The sequence below is a fragment of the Cajanus cajan genome, chromosome 2 (assembly GCF_000230855.2).
Source record: "Cajanus cajan strain Asha chromosome 2, NIPB_CcT2T_4, whole genome shotgun sequence".
NCBI lineage: Eukaryota > Viridiplantae > Streptophyta > Magnoliopsida > Fabales > Fabaceae > Cajanus > Cajanus cajan.
Genome location: NC_138518.1, coordinates 30,291,985 through 30,318,593, shown reverse-complemented (window position 1 = coordinate 30,318,593; position 26,609 = coordinate 30,291,985). Strand labels below are relative to the sequence as shown.

The following is a 26,609-nucleotide window of genomic DNA, read 5'->3' as shown; positions in this document are numbered from 1 at the left end:
TGCATTCTAAACAGCTCATATTCTCTTATGAGAGTATGCTTTCTCGATCTCTTTACATCACTTGTTCCTTCATGAGTGACTTGCAAAGTATCCCACATTTCTTTAGTAGATATGCATTGTGAAATTCTAAAAAATTCATCAATAGACAATGCAGATGTTATTATGTTTTTGGCTCTCTTATCATGTTGGGCTCTTTTCTTTTCCTCATCACTCCACTCACTCCAATGTTTTTCCTTAAGCCCACCATCATCATCTTTTTTCATAGGAATATAGGGTCCATTTTCTATAGCATCCCATACAGCAATATCAATAGCTTCAATGAAAATTCTCATCCTAATTTTCCAATAGACATAGTTTTCACCATTGAAAACAGGAGGTCTATGAATAGACACACCCTCACCATAGGGTAAATTGTTGTTGGCCATTTTTGAAATCTTGAATAACTCTCAAGAACCTTGCTCTAGATACCAATTGTTAGAAAAGAATGGCACAATCCAAGAGGGGGGTGAATTGGATTCAATGACCCTTTAAAAATTTATCAGAGTATTTTGGATCTTAATTTCAATCAAAACTTTTCTATGACAGAATTTCCAAATGAAGCTCTTCTAAAGACTTGTTATGAAAATATGAATGCAATATGCTCACTTGATTACAACATAATGAGGTTCAAAAATAATGTTCAATTACAGATTTAAACCATCAAGATTCACATACACTTGTTAATCAAGTTTTATCTTCTTTGAAGTTCAACCAAGAAATTACACAATGTAAAAGATAAGGTTGAAGAAGATTGCACAAGTCTTTTATACTGGTTCAGCCACTCCACATGTGACCTACATCCAGTCCTTAATCAACATCTGATTAAGATTTGCTCCACCATCTTTAAGCAAGAAGGTTTCAAGCACACACACATGCATATACTTCAACACTAAAAGATAACCACTTTCTTGACCCCAAGAAAGCACCCCTTGTAGAACCCACTACAAGAAACCTTACCACTTGAGAAACCCTTCTCAAGATTTTCCACAGAAGATTCACAAAGAATAAAAGGAACGAATTCACCTGGAATTCTTGAACAAATCTTTATCTTCCCCTTTCAAGAATATGATGATGATGATCTTCTACCAAAGCTTTTCACAAACGTTTTCACTCTTGGATTTCACAAAGAAAACTCTCCAAGATGTCACAAAGACTCATAAAAACATTTTTCACAAATTGATTATCAGTTCTAACTCATGTCTGAAGTTTCTCAAGGTTCAAACTATTTATAAAAGTTTCAGACACAGATAATCGATTATTTTAAAGAATAATCGATTATTTTGTTCTTCAGATTTTCTGGAAATCAACCAAGAACAATATAATCGATTATTTAGCTGGATAATCGATTATTCCAGAGAGTTGTTCCTGGGATAATCGATTATTTTGGCAAATAATCGATTATTACAGCAAGGCATTCCACTTAGCCTATTTTCTGAAATAATCGATTATATTTAACAATAATCGATTATTTTGAGTTAGTTCTTAAAACCTCATTTTAAAACTCAAAATAACTTTTCAATGTTTTTAACTCATCATCATATACTCTCTACTTAATTTAGACAAGATTTGCTCATGCACAAAGCATACTAAGTACACAAAATATAGAAACACATTCAAAACAATCTATATCCTAAGTTCTATTACATAGCTCCATTTCATAGAATTTTCTTGATTCTTCTTTGACTTTGTTTTTGTGCTCCAAGTTGTTGTTCTCATGTTGTGATCATCAAAACTCTTCAAGCTTCTCCTAAGCTCAACACAAACTTCATGGGAGATGTAGATGATTGACGCTTCCTTGTTGAACGCGTCACACGCTGCCCTTCTCCGATTTCTTTCTTTATTTCTATTTCTTCAGTGGGATCAGGAATGGTGTAGTTTACAGGCATTTTCCCCATATTAGACTTTCCGAATATGATAGGATTTAGTCGTTTGTTTGACCCCATATTCATGATCTTCTGCTTCTCTTCCTTGTTTTTAAGAAAGTGGAACGTGTGATAGACGTTTTGATCCCAGAGGATTTTGTTTAGAAGCATGGTATGTACTATGAAATTTTTGTGATCTTTCAAACATCCTTTCCAATGTTGAAATAGTGTTTGAGGCAGGTCGAAGGCGGTTCCTGTCATCATATGGTATAAACAGAATTTGTGCACATCTGATATGCTATCTTTGCCACCTATCTTGTGGAGAATTGATTTGTTTAGAATTTGTTGATAAATCTTGGCCTTTTCTTCAAGCTTGTTGTAACCAATTGGTTATGTTTAACCTTTTTTGTGAAGAGCCTTGGTGATTTTTGTCAGCCCACCAACATCAGACATCCACTCTTCCTAGTAGATGTTTTTGGCTCTCTCGCATCCTACTGCTTGAGTAATGGTGGAAGGAGAGATTTTGACCATTACCCCGAGCACCGTTCCTTTGAAGTACCCTTGATGGATCCTCAAGGATTCGTAAAACGTCTTTATCAGCCCAGGATAAACAACTTCCTTAATGTTGAAGTACCCAAGTATTTCGCAGTTGGCCAAGTCCTCATAGATAGGTATACCCCACTCCTGCATTTTGTTAATGTCAAAGCAATGCTCTAAGTACATAACTAGTTTTTCCTCTATAGAGAAAGTATGAGCACAGTCAGTAGCTTCGCGCATTTCTGCGAGAATGTCCACATTTTCAGCGTTTCCAGTTTGTGCGGCCATTGTAGAGGAAAATAGGGTTTCTGAGATGAGCGATTAGGGTTTAGAGATTTGGGACAGAAATGAAGAGTTTTGAGTTTCAAAGATATGAGGCGTAGGGAGTACGTTTTCGAACACGAAGGAAGATATAAAGTTTTTTTTTAAACAGAAGAATAATTTCTGTTTTTATTTTCCATATGATTCACATGACATGGCGCCTTTTTGCCTTCCTTATGTATAGAGTCGTGCAGCTCACATTAATTTTAGGTTCGAGGATATGTCTTTTCAATTTAAACGCCAAATTACTTTTTGTTACCATTTTTTATGACCAAAATTAATTTTTTAAATGCAGAGAATGTTTGTCTCCGACTATCCTTAACAGATTTATTCATCTATTAATGAGGGACATTACTTGGGAATATGATAGGCTGAATTTTCAGATGCAAGAGCCGAGTATTTAGACGCATGGGAAATCACTTAGACAATTCATCAGACTAAGATTCTCAGACGTAGTAATTTCTTACTGCCTTCTGAGGAATATTCAAGCACTGAAGTTCTGTCAAGCTTTTTTTTTGTATTACAGATGAAACTGAAATAGTTATGACATCAATATTCTAAAGTATTATCATAAACAACACTTACAACATTTAGCATATACTTAAATGAGGTAAAGAAGGATATACTTACTTGGTTAGTTGATTCTCTTTTTCTTTATTTGCTTTGGTAATCCTTCGTTCTTTCGTGGATCATTATATTCCCCTACATTGTTAGATGCTCAACCCAAGGGGTCAAGCTCTGATACCAATTGAAGTTAGACATGAAACACATAAAAAGGGGGGTTGCATATGTGTGTGTTGGTATGAAGGAATTTTATAAACATTTTTGCAAGAGTAATGTTCTTTATCCAATGTACTTTTAGATACCAGACGGTTATGGAGAATTTGTTTAACACAAGGTCATTGCGTTGGAAAGATTTATCGTCTATTGAAGGAAGATATTTCATATAACAATAATGATTGAAGCTCTTGCATTTTCCTTTTCAAGATAGTTTCATTTAAGGATAAGTAGTAGATAAAGCTTTTCAATGTAATATATTTGTTAAACGAAATTTGCGTCTTCGTCTGAAAAGTAGTTTAACAGAAGAATTGACACTAGACAATGTTTTTCACATGGTTTGTCAATTAAGAAGAATTTGCGTCTCCTCCAGGCTTTACAAGTATTATTTCCCTAGTCTCTTCAGGCTTTACACATGATAGCTAGACATGTTTGGTTTGAGTGTATGGTTTACTCTCATAGACAGGATACATAAATTGGCACACTCACTATGGTTTGATCCTAAGATGTACATATTTGAAAAACTTTGTAGTTTATAGAGACGAATACATTAATGTACATTTGACTCTATACACTCTATCTCTGGTTTTTGTTGCATCATGGGCTAGATATCACTCTTTTTCTCATTTGCACCATTTCGGGCCAAACAACCAACCTTTTAAGGTTTGATGTTGAGACTTATATATAGTCTTGTGAAATCTTCCCGTTGCAAGTGTTCGTTGAAGCAGATATAGTCGTTCACGACCAGTTTGATCTTGTCATTTAATGCTCAGATTCTTGCATTAAATGTTGCTCTTGTGATAGACCTTGTTTGAAGTATTCTTTATCTTGGTAGCAACAGTGTCTAATTTTAGCAGAGACCTAAGAACCCTTTTGTCTTTTTCTAGTCTCATAGCTGTGGAATTTTGTCCTTGTTTGAAAAAGTAATGTACTTTTTCTGACACATGCATGCTTTTAGTTTTAGGCTTGATTTTCTCCTTTCTTCTTTTCTTCTCACAATTTCGATGACTTCGTGTGTTCTCCTGTGAGTGTGGACGACATTCAAATTGTCCTATGAAACTTGATTTCTCAGGTGGTTGCGTGACAATTTTCGTCTGCGTCTGGTAGTAATCTATGTGTAGCTCAAGGCTTGTCCTTCATCTGAGCATTTGTTATTAACGCATTGACTTTTTCTTTTATCTGGTCAACTTGTATATGGTTAGATTTTCAAATGATCTTTGACCATCCTTCATCTGAATCTTTATGTTTCGCTTTAGATTGTGCTTGACGCGCTTTCGTCTTGTTCTTGATTTGGCTTGTTGGATGCTTGTGTTGGCCTTTCGTCTTTCGTCTTGTATCATTTGATGCATATGCTTGTTCTTCATTTTTCCTGTACTTATGTTCTTCTGAAACACTAGCACACTTGTTAGAGATAACCACATACATTATATTTATCACACTCAAAACCTTTCTGGAAATTGCTTCGTCTAGCTTAACAGATGTAGGAGTAACACTTGCTTGTCGTGCTAGCTAATAGTCAAATATGTATCTCACAAGTGTACTAACCTTTCGACCTCATGGTAAGAGTAAGGATGTCTTTGGTGAAGTAGTTTGAGACATATTCGATACACTTGTAATTTTAGTTTCTACCTGACCTTTCTATATGTACTTTAAGCATGAGTGAGACGTATTATCATTCCTATATTGTTTTTGTGTTATTTATTTTGTTTGGACTAAATGCTAATTTCATGTAAGACACAAGTTGATTATGATGAGCATGCTAGTGGTGAAGTTTAGACTTCTTAGATAATTGTTTTACATGGAATTTATTTTGCATAATGTGACATGGAGGATTGAGAAATAAATTATAATCCTTTATTATATAATTGTCGGTTTTATTAATGTTTTTGTTATTTATTTTATCTTTATATTGAGACCTTGTAAGATCCTTTGGAGTGACTATTTTTTTTTCTTCTTGTTATTAAGTTTTTCATTTAATTTTTTATAAGAATAATTAATAATGTGAACCCTTTGCCCTTCAAAAAATGGATATAATTATATTTATTTTTCATAAATTAGTTAATTTAATAATAACATGGGAAAAAATTATATCAGCAATAATTTCTAGTCATATAAGATAACAAGGAAAAAAAAAATTACATGTCAAATAAGAAGAGATAAGAGAGAAGGTAAAACTCATCTTATAGCTAATTGGAAAAAAGAAATTGTATAATAAACAAGTTGAAGAATAATAATAACAAGATTCAAATTTATGTCGTTAATTCAAACCCACTAAAGATAGAAGCAAAATAGAAATTATATTTGATAAATTTACGGTGCTTTGATTACTATTTTAATTTTCAAGTTTGTTTATTTGTTTTGGTTTAAGTTTACTTATAAATAATTGATGCATAAATTATGTCTTTCATTTTGAAGTGTAAATTCATATAAATATGAATATTTTGGTTTTCACTAATATGAATATTTTAGTTTTCACTATATCTTATGGTTTACCTATTTTTGAGTATGGTTATGATGCAGTAATATTTTTTGTTTTATAAATTATTTTTGAATTATATATTTAAATAAAATTGAACATATTTTTGTCATAACTATGTATTAATGATATTATGAATTTAGTAAAAGTTAGTTCGTATATCGCATGCCACCAATTCAATAAAAATAAATTTGATAGAGTTTATGTAACAAAAGTTTTTTTATCATCATATTTTTTTTATCATCTATTTCTATCAATTTATCCTTTTTATTTTTACTACACTTCGCACCTCTATTTTTCTGTTTAAAAATAAGTATAAAAAAATGTTTAAAAATAAAATAAACTAAAATAAGGAATTTAAAAATAAAATACAATAAAAATAGGAATTTAAAAATAAAAAATAAGATAATAAAAGTTATTTATAGTAAGTTATTTATATGTAGAAGTTTAATATTATGTAGTTATTATAAATCACTTTTCATCGAATCACATACTATTATAAGTTGTTATGTTAGTCGATTTTTATTGAGCTTATAAAACAAAATCATGATATACTAATTTTACACTTCTTGTCGAAACTTATGCATTGAAAATTGATAAATGACAATGGAAAAGTTTAAGAGGCGAGAGAGAATATTTATTTATCAAATTCTGTTCTCATTATTTAATAACAAGATTCATTTTTGAGTCTCATCCATCTTTTATTTTTCCTTTGTTACTTGCATATTCTTCTACTTTATTTTTTCAAGTTAATGCTTAGTGTTTTGGGCTTTTAGCCCCCTTGTTTACCAAAAAAAAAAAAAACATATATTTCCACAATCTTTAATAGGAGAAAAAATAAAAAATAAAATTAATACTTTATAAAAATTGTAAAGAGCCTTATAATAAAGATCACAATTTTCTTTTAAATTGTGCCTTATAATAAGAAACGAGAGAATAATATGGAGTAGTCATAGAAAATAAGAGATATAATGGTCCTAAAAAAATAGAGAACAAAAAGATGTTACTTAGCCAATATTCTAATTATATATTGCATTAGTTTTTAAATTTAATTTCAATAATTTTTTGAAAACATTTATACCTATTATAACGGGAATATATTTTGGTAACCATCCTTTTGATTTTCATTTTTATATTAGACATTATTATCTTTAGATTTAACAATTATCTTCTTTCAAAATTTCTTCCAAAATCTAAACTTATTATAAAGAAGATAAGTTTTGGTAATTACTAACCACCTTTTTTGTTTTCATTTTTATATTAGACATTATATTCCTATATTTAACAATTATCTTCTTTCAAAATTTCCTAAAAACCCTTTTAATTTCCATTTTTATATAGGACATTATTATCCTTATATTTAATAATTATCTTCTTTCAGAATTCCTTCAAAAATCTATATTTATTATAATTAAGGAGATAAGTTTTGGTAATCATTAACCACCCTTTTGATTTTCATTTTTGTATTATTAGACATTATTATCCCTAGATTTAATAATTATCTTCTTTCCAAATTCCTTCAAAAACCCTTTTAGTTTCCATTTTTATATAGGACATTATTATCTTTAGATTTAACAATTATCTTCTTTCAAAATTCCTTCAAAAATCTATACTTATTATAAATGAGACAAGTTTTGATAACCATCCTTTTATTTTTTATTTTTGTATTTATCATTATTATCCAAAAATTTAACAATTATCTTCTTCCAAAATTCCGTCAAAAATAAATATATAAAGACATGAAATATCTCTTTCTCTACTAATTTATCAATAATAGTAAATCATACTGTAAATTATTAATTTAAAATATAAAATATAATTTATATGTTAAAATTATTTATTATAAAATTTATTTATAGCAAATTATTTATATATAGAAGTTTAATATTATGTAATTATTATAAATCACTTTTAACCAAATCACATACCAATATAAGTTATTATGTTAGTTGATTTTATTGTGTTTATAAAACAAAATCATGATATACTAATTTACACTTATTACTTATCAAAACTTATGCATCGAAAATTGATAAATGACAAGCAAATAATTTAAGAAGTGAGAGAAAATATTTATTTAGTAAATTATTTTCTCATTATTCAATAACAAAAAACACATATTCCCACAATCTTTAACTGGAGAAAAAATGAAAAAAATTAATACTTTATAAAAATTTAAAGTGCCTTATAAAAAAGATGACAATTTTCTTATAAATTGTGTTTTATAATAAGAAAGGAGAGAATAGTATGGAGTAGTCATAGAAAATAAGAGATATAATGGTCTTAAAAAATAGAGAACAAAAAGGTGTTATTTAGTCAATATTCTAATTATATATTGCATTGATTTTTATATTTAATTTCAATTATTTTTTTTATAGAATCTAACCCTATTATAAAGGGAATAAGTTTTGGTAACTATCTTTTTGGTTTTAATTTTTTATATTGCACATTATTATCCTTAGATTTAACAATTATCTTCTTTCAAAATTCCTTAAAAAATCTATACTTATTATTAAGGAGATATATTTTGAATCCCAAACATGTGGTTCAGCGATAGAGGTCGATCCACGCTTAAGCAAGGTCAGGATTCGAATCTTGTCTTGTGTATGTAACCGCGTTAAATCTTGGGGCTTGCTATCCCACCCTTTGAGGTGCCTAGTCACTGCTATCGGCCCTGATATAACAGGGACGAACAAAAAAAAAAGAGATAAATTTTGGTAACTACTAACCACCTTTGATTTTCATTTTTATATTGGACATTATATCCCTATAGGTAACAATTATCTTCATTCAAAATTCCTTCAAAAATCCTTTTTATATTGAACATTATTATCCTTAGACTTAACAATTATCTTCTTTCAAAATTTCTTAAAAAATCTATACTTAATATAAATGATAAGTTTTGGTAACTACCTTTTAATTTTCATTTTTGTATTAACCATTATTATTCATAAATTTAACAATTCTCTTTTTTCAAAATTCTGTCAAAAATAAATATATAAAGAGATGAAATGTCTCTTTTTCTATTAATTTATCAATAATAGTAAATCCTAATATAAATTATTAATTTAAAATATAAAATATAATTTATATGTTAAAATTATTTATTTTTTATAAATTTTAATTAATATAATTAAATATATAAAATATTTATTTATGATAAATTTTAATTATATTAAAATAAAATACTAAGCTCTGTAAATAATTACTTAAAATTTTTCACACCTTTTAATTGTAATTATTTATGCATATTTAAATTTAATTATTTTTATCATTTATTTTATTTCATTTTAAAAAAAAATATAAGAAGACATGTGGTATTTTTTACGTAGTTAAAATAAATACTATATTATGTATAATTTAAAATATGTTATATTTTAAATTTATAATAATAATTAAATTGTAATTTAAAATCATTCTGCAATAAGAAGCAAGTCTTACTAATACTATATATACCCCTCCCTTTTCCATTTTGCTTCTTTCCCACTGTGCTTCTCTCAATACCAAAATCAAACTTCTCTCTTTTTATCGAACAAGAACAACTTGTTTTGGTTTCCTTCTATTTGCTGCAATGGGAACCTCTCTTCTTCGCTCCCACGATTGTCTTCATGGCCACAACGCAATGCCCCTCTATTCATCTTCCATTAGATCACAAAGAAACCCTAACCCTAACCCTAATCCCAATCCTTCTCACACTCGCCGGCGGAAGCTCTACGACGGCGATCGCTCCGGCATGGTGGTGAAGGGCCCCGGCGCGAACCTCGTCATGGGCCAAGTCAAGATCCTGAAGAGAGGCGAGAAGTTAAGCCCCGACGACGCCCGCACCGCTTCCGACGAAGGTTTCGATTTGGTCTTGGGATCCACCAACCGCTTGGGGCCGGATCCGAGTTCCGTTCCGGTCCCCGGATTCCTCGCTCTGAGGCGGTGATGATGCGTTGCTTTTGGTTGATTCTGTTCGGATTTCGGCGATCGTCGCACGCACTTGAGGCGTCACGTGAGGACTCAGGAGTGGTTGTTTGTTGGGAACTTTCTTGATCGTTTGATTCAATCGCGTGGTAACTCGGAGCTTTCCTTTGGCCGTTGGTGCGAGCGAATGGGGAAAAAAATTCAAGGCGAAAGGGCGAGGCTTGTAGCGATCAGGGTTTAACTTTTGGTGCCGTGAGGGAGGGTTTAGGTCACTGTTGAAGACAAGAATATGCTATCCTCTTATACATTGTTAGTGTTGTTTTAGTATTTGAATTAACGCTTGTGTGTGTGTGTTTACTGCGTTGGGTATTGCTTATTGGATGCGTTTGTGGTGTAGTTGTGAAACTTAATGCAATAAAATTTATAGTGCTGTACATTATTGTGTGATTGCCATGATAGTTGAGATGAGATATCTCTGCATGATTTGAGTTGAACTTTTTGTGTTGTTCTTTGCCGGGGAAAAGTTGATTGGATTCACTGATCAGGGGTGATTTTAGTATTGGCAATTGGTGAAAATGCAAAATTGACGTAGCCAATAAAACTTACCAAATTCCAGACACGTGTTAAAGGAACAGCTTGATGCTTGTTTGAGTTGATTTGAGTGAGTTTACACTATTCTGCATTTATCATTCAATTTGTTGGTTCGATCATTGTATGGATAATAGGTTTGAGAGTAATTTACTGGAACTACTTCATGTTGAATGTTGGTGAATTGTAAATTAATTTTATTTCGCGAAATAAGAGATTGATGTCATACTATTTCGTTTATTAACCTTCCTAATTCCTACTAATTTTTCTAAGGTAGAAGGCTATTTAAATTTTTGGATCCAACTTAAAATGGCATGCTCTAATGGACTTATATAGCATATGTTTCGCCACAAATTTAAAACTTTTGTGAGTTTATTTATTGGAATTAAAAAGAACATTTTTTCGGAGGAGCTGTTAGAAGCTGTTATCTCCTATTAAAACAAGTACTTACTACCCATATTTCTAAATTTGCCAAATCTCAAGGAGCTTTGGTTTTTGTGACCTTTGAAAATTATATACGAATTCCAAATACGTTCTATTTGCAAATTTCCCTATTCTGAACTTAGAAATTTTGCATCTCATTTTACATTCATTTCTTGTTCTGTTATAATTTTCATGTCATCTATTATGAATTATGAATACGACTGAACTGGATGTTGTAATGGTTTCACTACGGCGTGTGTTTCAAAATTGTTGTTTAAGCATTTCAATGCCTGCTGAACGGTAATTGAAATGCAAGCACCGCAATGCTTTGGTATCAGTTTCAAATTCCAATTACGCAACAAAAGAGAGAAGAAAAAAAATGTGGGTATGCAAGTTAGTCTTAGCCTCTTATCTCTGGCTGTTTAAACTGGTGATGAATTAAATTTAAATTACCTTCATCTTTTTCTTTTGTTACAGCTTGTACGGTTGTACCATTATAGTATTTCATTGAGACGCTAATACACTAGCATGGCGATCGTACTCTGTGGACACTGACCTGATGGGTAATTGAAGGGTTTTTCACCATAATAAATTAAAAAAATAAAAATTACTAAAATAAATTAATAAAAAAAAATATTTACTAAACTAAATAGTTTTGACTACGATGGAACAGGAGGAAGACAAGAAAATGTTAGGTTCGGTGACGATTTTTGGAAAACGTCAATTTGAACGATGATTTCATGCATGCTTGTAGGAGGGAGGGAGTTTTTTTTCATGCAATAATGAACACAAAACGCCACCATAGTTGACGTTTTGTGCACATGCACAACTCAACAGAAAACGTCAACTATATAGACGTTTTGTAGACATTTAGGCTGAACAAAAAACGTCAATCCTATTGACATTTTGTATACATCTAGGCTTGAACGAAAAACGTCAACCCTATTAACGTCTTGTACACATCTAGGCTTGAACGAAAAATGTCAACCCTATTAATGTTTTGTACTCATCTGTTTGTCCCCCTAGTACTCAGTGTCCCACTCCTCAATGCTTAGTGCTCCTTGCAGTAGAAAATTACAAAGCTTGTGAACTTGAAGTCTCATCCGCGTGAACATGAAGTCTCATCATTTGTTTGGCTACACGTGAAGGTAAATTCATTATCCTTGACTACCCATGAAGCTTTGTAGTAGAAGTTTTTTCATATATAGATGAAGGAAATGTTCTCACTAATATTTTTTTAAAAACTTAAAATAAACATAAACACAGACATACTATAATTATTTAAAAACATAAAAAAATTAAAAAAAAAAATAAACATACTTCTTCTCTTTTCTCCTCTTTCTCTACTCCTTCTTCTTTTCTTTCTTTTTTTTCTCCTCTTATTTCTTTTTCTTCTTTGAAACACTACTCACACCTCTTTTCTCTCCCTCGGCCTTACCATCTTTTTTAAAGGGATGAAGTGCGAATCTAACACTTCATGGACCATGCATATTGCACCAAAGATGAGACTCATGCATGTTGCCTCTGTCAATCAACACACTACACTCATGCATGTTGGCTCTGTGTGAAGAATGGATTACAGGAACACAAAAAATGTCACCTGCCATGACATTTTCTATTTACTGTGCGTAGGAAAACAGACAAGGCAGTGTGGCAAACACAGTGTGGTAGAGGCAAGTGAAAGGCAACAACTCGTCAATGAAATTGACGTCTTCGACTACCAACGAAAGTCGTCACAGTGGTTGACACTTTTTTTTGTATTTGTTAAAACTGTGCTTTTGTAATTGAAATTTAGTTATTATTATTTTTTATTAAGCATTAACGGAGTCAATAAGTGGTTCCTAAACGTTAGGAGCAAGATAATTATGTTTTAATTTTGCTGAAATCCTGGTTAGGTGCATTTTGTTTTCAAATTATATATTGTACTGCAGCTCATTGAAATAAAATGTGAGAGAATAATTATTCATTTTACTCTTCCACAATACGTATTGTCTTTCTCTTCTTCTCTCAGTTTTACGATCCTCACCATAAAACCTTCAGATTGGTATCAAGAGCTTTCTTCTTAGAAGGACATGTGAGTGAACCTAGTAAAACCCACCATAAAAGCCTATACACCTTGTTTCAGTTCATCATAGATGGATTCTGAAACTCCTTACACAGCACTAGCACCGCCTGTGTTTGATGGTGATAATTATCACATCTAGGCAGCAAGAATGGAGGCACACCTTGAGGCAAATGACCTTTGGGAAGCTATTGAGGAAGACTACGATGTTCCTCCTTTACCAACCAATCCAACTATGGCTAAGATTAAACATCATAAGGAGAGGAAAGCAAGAAAGTCAAAGCAAGAGCTACTTTGTTTGTTGCTGTCTCACAAGACATTTTTACCAGAATCATGACAATCAAATCAGCATTTCAAATATGGAATTTCCTCAAGGATGAATATGAAGGAGATGAAAGGATCAAGGGAATGCAAGCACTGAATCTGGTTAGAGAATTTGAGATGCAAAAAATGAAGGAGTCAGAAATAATCAAGGAGTATGCTAACAAACTTCTTGGCATTGCAAACAAGGTGAGATTACTAGGTACTGAATTTTCTGATTCAAGAATAGTTCAAAAAATATTGGTAACAGTTCCTGAAAAATTTGAGGCTTCTATTACCTCATTGGAAAATACTAAGGATTTGTCAAAGATCACCTTGGCAGAACTTGTAAGTGCTATGCAGGCCCAAGAGCAAAGGAGCAAAATGAGGGATGAAGTTTATGTGGAAGGAGCATTGCAAGCTAATTTGCAAATCAACCAAGTAGAAAAGAAAAAAAATGAAGAATTACAAGAAGAACTTCAAAGGTTCAGAAGCAGCCACCAACACCAGCAAAAATAACGAAAAAGGGAACAAAGAGTTTCCTCCTTGCAAGCATTGTGGCAAAATGGGTCATCCTCCTTTCAAATGTTGGAGAAGACCCGATGTCAAGTGTGAAAAGTGCAACAAGCTAGGACATAATGTGAGAATTTGCAAAAGCAATTTTCAATAGAAGAATGAGGCTCGAGTTGCTAGCCAGCAGGAGGAAGAACAATTGTTTGTAGCAAAATGTTTTACAAACAGTAGTTCAACTCAATGTTGGTTAGTAGACAGTGGTTGTACCAATCACATGACCCATGATCAAGAGCTTTTCAGAGAGCTGGACAGATCAAAGGTATCAAAAGTTAGAATTGGTAATGGTGTTTTCATTACTGTTGAAGGAAAGGGAACTGTAGCAATTGAAAGTTGCAAAGGTACAAAATTAATTTATGATGTTTTGTATGTGCCTGAAATTGATCAAAACTTGCTTAGTGTCGGACAATTACTTGAGAGGGGATTTAAACTCAAATTTGAAAATAAGCATTGCTTTATTAAAGATGTCAATGACAAGGAAATTTTCAGTATTAAAATGAGTGGCAGAAGTTTCACACTTGATCCGATGGAGGAAGAGCAGGCAGCATATCCAGCTACTACAAATAGTACAGAGATTTGGCACAAAAGGTTGGGTCATTTTCATCATGCAGCTGTGTTGAATATGCAATGAAAGGAATTGGTTCGTGGCTTACCTCACTTAGATTATGAATTACCAAGTTGCGAAGCATGTCAATATGGCAAGAAAACAAGATTACCATTTAAGCAAGCAACTTGGAGAGCAACAGAGAGGCTGCAATTAATTCACACTGATTTGGCTGGACCTCAAAGGACGGCTTCACTTAAAGAGAGTAAATATTATATCATCTTCATAGATGATTTTTCCAAAATGTGCTGAATTTACTTTCTCAAGTCTAAGTCAGAAGTTGCAGGTGTATTTTTGAGATTTAAGCAGTGGATTGAAAAGCAAAGTGGCTGCATGATTCAAGCTCTGAGGTCTGATAATGGCAAGGAGTACACTTCAGAACAATTCAACATGTATTGTGAGGAATCTTGCATTGAGCATCAATTAACAACTCCTTATACCCCTCAACAAAATGGGGTTAGTGAAAGAAAGAACCGAACGATAATGGAAATGGTTAGATGTATGCTTCATGAAAAAGGGTTACCTAAGGAATACTGGGCAGAGGCTGCAAACACTGCAGTATTTTTGCTAAATAGACTACCCACCAAAGCCGTTGATGGGAAGACTCTTTTTGAAGTTTGGTATGGCTATAAACCTTTTTTAAAAAACTTTAAAGTATTTGGATGCTTGTGTTTTACTTATGTGCCACAGATTAAGAGAGACAAGCTTGACAAAAAGGCTGAACCTGGTGTATTTGTGGGATACAGTTCAGTTTCTAAAGCTTATAGAATTTTCCAACCTCACACAAAGAAAATTCTGATAAGTAGAGATGTGCACTTCATGGAGAATGAGAAATGGAGTTGGAATAATGTAGAAAAAAATTCAACAACTGACTCTTCACACAATCAAGATGAGTTAGTTGATCATATTCCTGTAAGAGGCACTAGATTGGTCTCTGATATTTACCAAAGGTGCAACATTGTTGTCCTTGAACTTGCGGGGTACTGGGATGCAAAAGAAGATCCCAAGTGGAGGGCTGCAATGCAGGAGGAGCTAGCCATGATTGAAAAAAATCAGACTTGGGAACTTGTTGAAAAGCCTGAAGATAGAAAAGTCATTGGAGTTAAATGGGTTTTCAGAACAAAGCTTAATGCAAATTTCTCAATCAACAAGTACAAGGCCAGACTCGTAGTAAAAGGGTATGCACAAATTCTTGGTGTTGATTATTCTAACACTTTTGCTCCTGTGTCTAGATTGGATACAATTAGATTGATGCTAGCAATGGCTGCGCAAAATGGCTGGAAAATATTTCAATTAGATGTTAAATAAGCTTTTTTAAATGGAGAACTGCAAGAAGAAATATATGTGGAGCAGCCAGAAGGATTTATGAAGAAAGGTGAAGAAGATAAAGTCTGTCTTCTTAAAAAGGCCCTCTATGGCCTAAAGCAAGCACCAAGGGCTTGGTACAGCAAGATAAATGATCACCTATTGAGCATATGCTTTGCAAAAAGCTTATCCGAGTCCACTCTTTATGTGAAACATAAAGGACATAACCTTCTCATAGTTTCCCTCTATGTTGATGATCTTTTAGTGACTGGAGATGACACAAGACTGGTTGAGGAGTTCAAACAAGAAATGATGCAAGTCTTTGAAATGACAGATCTTGGTCTCATGACCTATTTTCTTGGAATTGAGATAAAACAAAGTGTGAATGAAGTTTTTATCTGTCAAAGAAAATATGCAAAGGAAATTTTGAAGAAATTTCAAATGGAGGAATGCAAATCTGTTAGCACACCAATGAATCAAAAGGAGAAGTTGAGCAAGGAAGATGGTGCTGATAAAATTGATGAAGGATATTATAGGAGCTTGATTGGATGGCTAATGTATCTCACTGCAACAAGGCCGGACATTCTATTTGCTGTAAGTCTCTTGTCTCGTTTTATGCATTGTGCAAGTGAAATGCATTTAAAAATAGCAAAAAGAATATTGATGTATGTTAAAGGCACTATTGATTATGGTGTCAAATTTGAGAAGTGTCAAGAATTCAAATTGTACGGATTCTCTGATAGTGATTGGGTTGGATTTGTTGATGACATGAAGAGTACTTCAGGATATTGTTTCAGCCTAGGCTCTGGAGTTTTCTCATGGTGCACAAAGAAGCAAGAGATTGTAGCACAATCTACTGCTGAAGCTGAATTCATAGCTGCAACAGCAGCTGTAAATCAAGTTTTATGGTTGAAGAAGATTTTAAGTGATTTACTTTTACACCAGAAGAACAAAACTGAAATTTTTGTTGACAACCAAGCAGCAATTGCTATTGCAAACAATCCAGTGTGTCATGGGAAGACTAAACATTTCAATATCAAGCTCTACTTCTTGAGAGAGATGCAGCAAAGTGGAGAAGTAAACTTAGTTTACTACAAGACTGAAGATTAACTAGCTGACATATTTACAAAGTCATTGCCTATCAGCAAATTTGAACTTCTAAGGAAAAGAATTGGAGTTTGGAAAAAAATTGGAGTTTGCAGTTCCTAAAGCAAGGAGGAGTGTTAAAACTGTGCTTTTGTAACTGAAATTTAGTTATTATTATTTTTTATAAAGCATTAACGGAGTCAATAAGTGGTTCCTAAACGTTAGGAGCAAGATAATTATGTTTTAATTTTGCTGAAATCCTGGTTAAGTGCATTTTGTTTTCAAATTATATATTGTACTGCAGCTCATTGAAATAAAATGTGAGAGAATAATTATTCATTTTACTCTTCCACAATACATATTGTCTTTCTCTTCTTCTCTCAATTTTACGATTCTCACCATAAAACCTTCAGTATTGCTTTGTGCGATACAAAACATCAGCTACAATGACGTTTTTTTTGTATTGCTTTGTGCAATACAAAACATCAGTTACAATGACGTTTTTAATGATCCAGTCACTATTCCTCTTTGCTACGTGCATTGGAACTCGTCATTGGAGCTGACGTTTTCTTTATCTCTCTAGTTTAGTTTGGTAAATAGTTTTTTTTATTAATTTATTTTTAATTTTTATTTTTTAATTTTTATTATGGAAAAAAAGCCTGCAATTGAAACCTGTCTTAGTATTTTCTTTTCTTTTCTTCAACGATTATGTCCAATTCCATGTGTATAACCAGTAAGCAGGGTACCTTTATAAATGTTTGATCGAGATTCCTCTATGGTGTAATAACTATTTAAATATCTATCCATTATTCTCGACTTCAATAAATAGACAGTTAATAAAAAATAATAAAAAAAAAGGTAAACTTTCCTGTTCTGGATGCTATTTGACACCATTTCTGTATCAAGTAATTCAGACAGAACTATCATCAGTTGTGAGACATATCCTCTTCCAGAACCAGTGCTTCCTCCACATAAATGACATCTCTTCAATGGGAATCCCTTTGGTTTCAGGTAGGAACATATAAACAAAGATGGTCATGATGGCAATCCAGCCAGCAAAGAAGAGAAAGATCCCAAACTTGAATGAGCAGAGAAGAGCAAGGAAGACTTGGGCAATTATGAAAGTGAACAGAAGGTTCACAGCAACTGTGATGCTCTGCCCTGCTGACCGGATTTCCAAAGGAAATATCTCACTAGGGACTGTCCATCCAAGTGGGCCCCATGACCATCCAAAGGCTAAAACAAATAGGCAAATCACCACAACCACCAAAATTGAAAAGCCTTTTGACAATTCTTGGTTTGGTCCAAACTTGATCCCTAAGATAATGGCCACTATAACCTGCTCATAAGAAAAATGAAAGTAAAATCATTTGTTCCACACAGTATAGTAGACTGCACCTCTTCTCATAGAGAAAGGGAATCTTTGAATACGAGTATAAAAGGGCTTTTAAAATTTTCTCTACACAAATATTACAGAGAAATTCTTAAAAATCCTTTTAAATTGTACAAACTCTAAACATTTATAATAAGTAATCACTTTTCAAATTGCAAGAATCTTGACTTTGCCATATTAAATCTATATGCTACCATTTGCACCTTATGTTTCATACCATTTACAGAGACCCTATCCTAAGAAATATTATATGTTAATAAAATGACCGCCTTAGATCTTCATATAGCATGATTTCTGAAGTTAAGCATCATAAACTGCATGGGTTTTGGTCTGGCTTCTAGCATTATTTCTCACCTTAATGGATATTTCAAACATGATTAGTTTGCATGAGACAGCTTTTCTTACCTGGCATGTGATCATTTGTATTCCGCCACTGATAAGAAGAACTCTCCTGCCCAACCTATCTACTGTTGCTATGGAAATGAATGTTGAACCAGCAAGAACACCACCCGTCAAAGCTGAAGAAATGAGTGATGCTTCTCCACCAAATCCCATGGTTTGAAACAGCACCGGAGCATAGAAGAGAATGGAATTTATGCCAGTCAGGATCTGAAAGGTAGGCATGAAGATTGCCATAACCAACTCTGGCCTGTACCTTCTTTCAAGGATGTTACGAAATGGGTGCTTTATTGACTTTGCCAACTCGCTTGCATCAACCATATCTTGGAACTCTGCATCTACCTGGTCGGTTCCTCGGATTTTTGCTAGCAGTGTCTTTCCTTTTTCCTTAAACCCTCGTTCGATTAAGCTATTTGGAGTGTCAGGAAGAAATATCCCTCCCATAGTCATCAAAATAGCTGGTACTGCAGCCAAGCCTAGGGATAGTCTCCAACCCCAATGCTTGATGTTTTGTGTTCCATAATTGACCATGTTAGCTGTGAAAATCCCAAGAGTGGTTGCAACTTGAAACAACATGTTCAGGCCTCCTCGAAGGTGTGTCGGTGCCATCTCAGACAAATAAAGCGGAATAGCCTACAAAACAACCACCAGGAGGAGAATTTTTCAAATTTCAAGGTATAACTTGATTCTCTTTTAACTCAAGCATATTGTTTCCATCACATTAATACCTTTCTTTTCCTGTAAATTTTTTAACTTGTGTTAACATTTACATCATTATTCTTATTTTTTAACACTCACCTTTCAAAATACTTGTTGGGATAATCTAGAAGTAGGCTTTAAACAAAAGGGGGGAGTTGGTTTCTCCTTTTATATGAAGATATCTCAAGTTATTACACCTAAAAAGGAAGAAAAAATAAGTTTGTTTCTGCATAAGGATTGGTCATAGATTAAAGAAATGTGTTACTACCTGATTTCCAAATCCAATGCCAACACCAAGCATGACCCGGCCTAAGATCAACATTGACAAGTTAACAGCTGAAGCATTCAGAGCTGATCCAATAAGAAAGCTGATACCGCCACCTATGATACTTGCTCGACGTCCATACTTTCTTGTCACAGGAGATGCCATCAGGGTTGCAACTAAACCAGCAATGTATAGAGAAGAGGTAAATGCTGCAAGGCCCTGATTGTCGTACTTGCAGTAGTTGTTTTCATGTGCATGCGATTTTTGTCTGTATACTGAGGGGAAGAACTCTTCAAGAAAGTCGTCCATGGATGTAACCCCTCCTGTCAATCATTTTTTTATTTATCGGAAAATGTTAATTGTTGTTGTTATTTTAGTGGGAAGATTCAAACTCACTCTGCTTATCACTCCAACCCTATTATGTAAGGATTAGAGAAATAAGTTTAGTTCCTAGGAAAAAGAAAATGATCTACTGTTGTGCTTGTACGTTACCTTAACCTAATAGTCTTCTTATTTATGAGTAATTAGTTCAATTACTGGTATAACTAGTACAAGCTCAAACTCACCATTGGTATGACTAATACATGTAAAATGTAAAATTAAGGACAAAGATCATGAAAGATAATTAAATATAGCTTATATATTATATAACAATGTGAAAACAGTTTTCCCTTTTCAGTTCCTCACATGAGTTCTCAAGCATCAATAATTTGTGTTCTCAAGCATATTTAAAAATTGAATGTGTATAGGATTTAAAGTTTAGGGTTCTCAAGCATGATTTGTGTTCTCAAGCAGAGTTGATGCTTCATATTGCATAATGAGGCCATGTTCCAATACTAGCCTGCCTTTCCTTATTCTCTGAGTTGCATATTTAATGATAAGATGGGTATTCCGAGGTCCAAAAACGAAAGAAACTAAACCAAGTGGATTAATAGGATATATTAGAATATTATTTAGTTTATATTTTAATTTTCTATTATGACACTTGGAGGATCATCTTTATAATTATTGTATTAGATTATAAATAATGTAGTCTCTTAGTTTTTGGGATATGAATGAAAATGCTTCCATTTATCTTTATCTTTTTTATAGATTTTAAATGGTAGATTTTAGTATAAGAATAATTATAGCTTTTTTGCTTCCTAACAATATTTATGTGATAATGAAGTATTTGATTCGAGAACCTTTTTTTGTTTGTAGAAGATAGTAAAAATAATTTTTATTACTTTTGATAAGATCGCCTTTTGATAATTAAAAGTGGAAACAGAATCTGAAAGGATTTATTATCATTTTGTGATTCTGAATGAAAGTGAGGTTATAAATGATTCCAAGGCGTCCATAACCTTTACAGCGTGAAAGTTGTTTATCGTGGTCCCGTGTCTGGTGCAGAGACTGAAAAGTTTTTATTATTTTTTATTTTTAGATCTTTTAGTACTGCAAACGACACATCCAACTTTGACTATGTTAAGTTGATCCGGGTGAACTTAAATATGGAAGCAAATCCTTCTCGCCACCAATTTTTTCCGACCACTAAACTTGAATTTAAAACTCTACTTACTGAAAATTAAACTCTTTTACTGATTCCATCAAGCATAGGTGACTTCATTATCACATGAGGAAAATAACATCACATAACAAGCGTAAGCGATGTGATGAACATGAATTGTTCAAAAGCAGTTTAAGTGAACTATTTTCTTATTCAATAATTGACATATGAAGAGGGACAGAATGGTCTGAATATGGAACTGAAGACTGCCATGACTTTTCTATTAAGGCGTGGAGATTGAACTGGATTCACAATAATTGTTATGACAATTTCAGGCAGAGAATTGGACAATAGTAATAAGCCACTATATTTTCAAATTGGTAAGGTGGTAAGTGATTGGATTTGCACCAGTTTATGTAGATTAACCAGGATCTTTTTTTTTAATTATTATTTATTTAAATTATACTGTTTGAAATTTTGAGATGAGAATTGGGAATCTCATCTTCTAGAAACAGGAAAAGGGGGTCAAGATTGCACACGGAACAACCAAAAATAAATTCATATCTTGAAGTTCTAGAGCAGAACCTCTTGTCAGATATTCAATTCATGCCAATTGGGCGTGGACAGTGGTACAAAATCATTTCACGGTTCAACACCTCTCTTGTTAGAGCTTTCAATCACAACAAGTTCTAAAAGTTCTGATAGCCATAACGACCATAAGGCATCTCAAGTTTGATTCATAGTAAGAATTACGAAACATGAAAAACAAGAAATCATGGAAGCTATGATTGAGGATATGGATTTTGTAAAAGTAAGAACCTGAAATTCCAATATCATAGCCAAAGAGAGAGCCTCCTATGGCAGCAACAATGCAAGCTATGAGGACATAAGGGGTGACTCTTCCCTTGTACTGTTCTGCCCTCTCCTTGGTCACAGTACCCGTTGTGAAAGACCCACCAGCCATTTCTTCAATTCTTCTTTCTCACACTGAAAAGGAGAATGAATGCTTTTAGTTTATATCACTCATACTGCACTACTAGTCAAAACTTATGTAAGTCGTACCAACCCATGTTCTGAACAAAGATAGAAAATAATTAGTGATAGAAGTTACAAACTGTATTTAATGCTTGGGTGTGTTTTTGCACGAGTGGCACACTCAGGCATGATCTATATTTTATCTTGTCATTTCTCAAGATTATTGAGTGTGAACGTGAATATGTTGGATCAACTTTATCTGCAGTGTCTTAATTGCACTGATAACTGGGTGCAGTTTTGACCCTCTCCAAACCCCAACCTACAGAAATATGAGACACGTTTAGTGCATTTCTACCAATATCCTAGAATCCGATGAAGCTGGGCATTGGGTTTAGTACCGAAATCTGTCCAAATTTTATGTGTTTTTATTTATTTGGCTGGGTTGCATAAATGGAAGACTCGGTCTTAGTTGACTTTTTCTTTTCTCCTTTATTAACCTGTAGATGGTGATAATAGTAATTTATAAACTATGATTTATGATCTATAATAATATATTATGGTGATATAACTTTTTTGTGTATACATTTTATTAAGATGATTAGTTTATATTTCAGTCATTATTTTGCAATTTTTATTATTTTTATTTTTATTTTAAATAAATATAAAGAGACATGAAGTGTTTTTTTTAATGATGATAATAATAATAAAATAATCATATTAAGTTATTTATCAAAACAGATGAAAATAATTTAATTAAATGTATTATAAATTTAATTTTTATTGTAAAAGTAACTATAGAATTAAACTATTTAATTATTAATATATTTAATTATAGGCTTAAATATATTTTTAATCCCTCAAATTTGAAATATATATCTTTTAATCTTTCAAGTTTAAAACTTATGATTTTAGTCTTTATAATTTCAAAAAAAATATTATTTTAATTTTATAATATATTTTTTTCTTTAATTTAAAACTTGTGTTTTTAGTCTCTAAAGTATTAAAAAAATCTTATTTTAGTTTTTTTGATCAATTATATTATTAGTGATCTTATGGGTTAAAACAATATTTTTATAATTACATGAATTATAAAGATAAATTTTAAATTTTAAAGATTAAAATAATATTTTTTTAGTGATTTAGGGCACAAGTTTTAAAATTAGGAGAGAAAAAAAATATCCCCAAATTTAAAAAATTAAAAACATAATTAAATTTGAATTGTATTATACATAAATATTTCTTTTTAACAAAGCATGTTACTTATATTATTAATAAATCAATAAATCAATCAACACATTCACTTATATAAAAGAGAGAAGTATCTTATCAATAGATTTGATAAAAAATTAATATTATTAAATGAAAGTAATAATTAATATATTTAAAATTAGAATAATACTTTTATATTTAGGATAAATCTTTCTTTATTACTATTAAAAAAAAAAACAAGATGAGTATATGGTATGCAGGTAAACTGATTTCAATTCTCAAGTTATGTGAACATTTTAATGAATTTATAACTTTATTATGTATTTTACTCGGTGGAGCCAATGTGCAAAAAGATAATTAATCATTATTTTCTGATACATGATTTGGGTGGCTCTTTTTTTTTTTTTTTCGGCTTGGGTTGCTTTTAATGAATAACTGATGACATTTAATATCATATTAGACTTTGGTGCAATACTAAAGAGTTTCAGATGTCATCTGATTTGTCCTATGTGTTTGATAGAACGTGTCCGGTTCCTTTTAAGAATCAAAAAGGCAACGTAGTCGGTCAAGAAGCAATTTGAATAACTCAATATTAGTAATAGACTAATTTACAGGTGAATTAATTACTGCGTTATATATTTGAATTATCGAGTTAAATATATCGATTTCTAATAATCACCTTATATTATATGTATTGATTAAGTTCATACATAAATTTGATCATATAATCAATATATTGAGTTTGACACATCAGTTTTTAATTTAACTAGTCAACATGTATTGTTATAATCACAATAATTATAGAATTGATTAAAAAAAACAGATAAATATAATTAATTAAGAAAAGGTATGTGTAGTATGATATGTAAGAAGAACGACAAATAGATTAACTAGATTATCATAGTCCTTTTTACATGTATTTTTAATGCATTATAAGTAAAAGATTGAATAAAATAATCACTCTATTTGAGTGTGTTATGGTAAGAACATTATGACGTCCAATGGGGGATTGAAGTAAAATTCCTATACAGCCTATGGTTTCAACTTCAAGCCATACTTATGGGAGCTGTAGATCAAGGAACACTAGCCATGGAAGATAATGCATCATTGTGAAGATTAATAAATCATATCAAGATCATGCGACAATAAAATGTTGAAGCTATGAAAACGATGCATCACTAACATGAAGTTGATCTCTTGACAGTACGTGTTGAGAATGAAACCATTAAAACTCAATAACGATAACAACCAGAAAATGAACCCAGTCATGCTTATATTGAAGAAGAAGAAGAACATCATTCTTCTCCTAATCATACACACTAATTCAAACATGCGGTCACTCATAGACAATCTCACCACTTACAAGGTCATCAGATTGTCTAACCACACCCTTTCATCGATGGAATTATGGAAATCCCCCTTCTAGTAGGGTGGAAAACATTAAACATCGGATGATATGATGACACTTCCGATTCTAATGAGCACATTGATGCTTACATCACTCAAATGGATCTCTACACAAATGAAGATACTATCATGTGTCGCATCTCATCATATTACCTCGGTTGCTCTTTCAAATTTGCGTCAAGTAGATGATGAATCATTGAGAAATTCATGGAATGCTTTGTTAGTGTCTCCATAAAAATTTGTCATCTCAATCCTATAGTTGTCCTACATTCCATGCTCATGACTCTCAAACCCGAACCCTTTTGTTGACAATTTATGTCATCGACAACCAGGTAGTATGGATGAACTTTGTGCCAAAATTGTTGGGTACATATAGATGGAAGAATATATTGAGTTTTGAAACAAAGTTAAAGGATACATCCAACGAAAATGAAGCAAGTGGTAAAGAAAAATTAAAAGCGGTCAATGAAACAAAATTTAAGAGACCTTATCTAACATGAGATCCGAGATATGATTTTTATACTCCATTGAGTATACCTTGGGTTAATATTTTAGAAAAGGCTAACAATACATATTTGACCTCCTTACCCCTATTTAGGCACAATCCAATAAACACGGACAAGAATAAACATTGTTGTTACCATAAAAACTATGGCCATACAATCAAAGAATGTTGGACATTGAAATAAAAGAACTTATTCAAGCCTCATGGAGGTTACTGTTGACGAGGTATAGGTTCTGGATGTAATCAAAATTATCATGGTTGTCAAGATCGACACACTACAAAAATAAATTGTAAGTGACACATATCTTATAGTAACATAATATTTGTTACTAAAAATTACTTTTACATACACTATAATATATTATATGTTGGTATATTATTAAAAAGTGTAAGCATAAGTTATAGTGACACACAATATATATTGTTGAATCTCATTCAAAATCAACACTAATATTATATGTAACTATATGTCAAATTAATTTATACTTACATATATTGTACTTATAATGACATTTTTTATATGACACTATATGTAACATTTCTTTTAGTGAAAATGAAGAGCACCAAACCACAAATAATGTAAAAGAACAAGGTAGAGAGAAAACTAATGACAACAAAAATATCTGTGGAGTGATCAATACCATAGCAAGAGGTTTTGTAGAAGGAGGAAGCACAAACTCAGCAAGAAAATGACATTTGAGAAATGTTCATAATGTCAACAACATGACCAACATTCTCTGTAAACCAAGTCCTCTTATTATTTTTACTAATGATGATTATAAGGCTATCAACTTAAATCAAGATAACCCTATGTTATCTTAGTAAAGATTGCAAATTGGGAATACAAAAGATACTCATCCACCAAGAAAGTTTCGTTGATGTTTTATATTGGTCAACCTTCCTAAAGTTGGATATTTCACATAACCTTATTCAACCACATATAGAACCTTTGATTGGTTTTATTGGAGAAGAATTATAGACTTGAGGATGTGTAAAATTGTTGACAAACTTTGGAAATTTACAAAACTCGAGAAATTTTTTTGTCACATATTTTTTGGTCAAGGCATCAACATCTTATAATATACTCATTAGAAGGCAAACCTTGAACAACTTGGAGTGACTAGCTTAACACCTTATCTAACAACGAAGCTCCTAATAACAAATGGAGACATAATTACAATCAAAGCTAATCAAAAGGTTCTGAAAATATTATATATGTTGAAAGTTTGAAGGTAACACCTCTGGAAGTTGTTAGCAAAACAACATCTCCTTCAATGATAACTCATGTTGAGGTTGTTGATTTGACCGACTTAGATCCTTGAGCAAATATGTAAGATCACAAATCAAATTCCATTAATAAGCTTATTATTACCATTTTTATTCAAAAATTATGAGAAATAGTATTACAAAAAGTA

At 32.1% G+C, this 26,609-nt stretch overlaps 3 protein-coding genes across 5 annotated transcripts; 2 read left to right on the top strand and 1 right to left on the bottom strand.

The window, feature by feature from the left end:
• Positions 1–13,324: 13,324 nt before the first annotated feature.
• LOC145954874 (uncharacterized) lies at positions 13,325–13,810 on the top strand. The gene has a single exon (XM_083069560.1). The coding sequence runs from the start codon at positions 13,325–13,327 to the stop codon at positions 13,808–13,810; it is 486 nt and encodes a 161-aa protein (XP_082925686.1).
• A 268-nt stretch (positions 13,811–14,078) lies between these two features.
• On the top strand, positions 14,079–14,492 carry LOC145954872 (uncharacterized). The gene has a single exon (XM_083069559.1). It carries the CDS (start codon positions 14,079–14,081, stop codon positions 14,490–14,492), a length of 414 nt encoding a protein of 137 aa, XP_082925685.1.
• Positions 14,493–17,583: 3,091 nt separating this feature from the next.
• On the bottom strand, positions 17,584–22,469 carry STP7 (sugar transporter protein 7). Of its 3 annotated transcripts, none has more exons than XM_020370353.3 (5): positions 22,161–22,469; positions 21,918–22,085; positions 19,616–19,935; positions 18,655–19,281; positions 17,584–18,195 (listed from the first exon to the last, which is right to left on the bottom strand). In XM_020370353.3, exons 2-5 carry the CDS (start codon positions 22,060–22,062, stop codon positions 17,767–17,769), a joined length of 1,521 nt encoding a protein of 506 aa, XP_020225942.1. In that variant the 5' UTR covers positions 22,063–22,085; positions 22,161–22,469; the 3' UTR covers positions 17,584–17,766. The 3 variants fall into 3 exon arrangements, with proteins under 3 accessions (XP_020225942.1, XP_020225943.1, XP_020225941.1); XM_020370354.3 differs by having other exon boundaries at positions 22,165–22,469; XM_020370352.3 differs by having other exon boundaries at positions 22,214–22,469.
• Between the last annotated feature and the right edge of the window lie 4,140 nt (positions 22,470–26,609).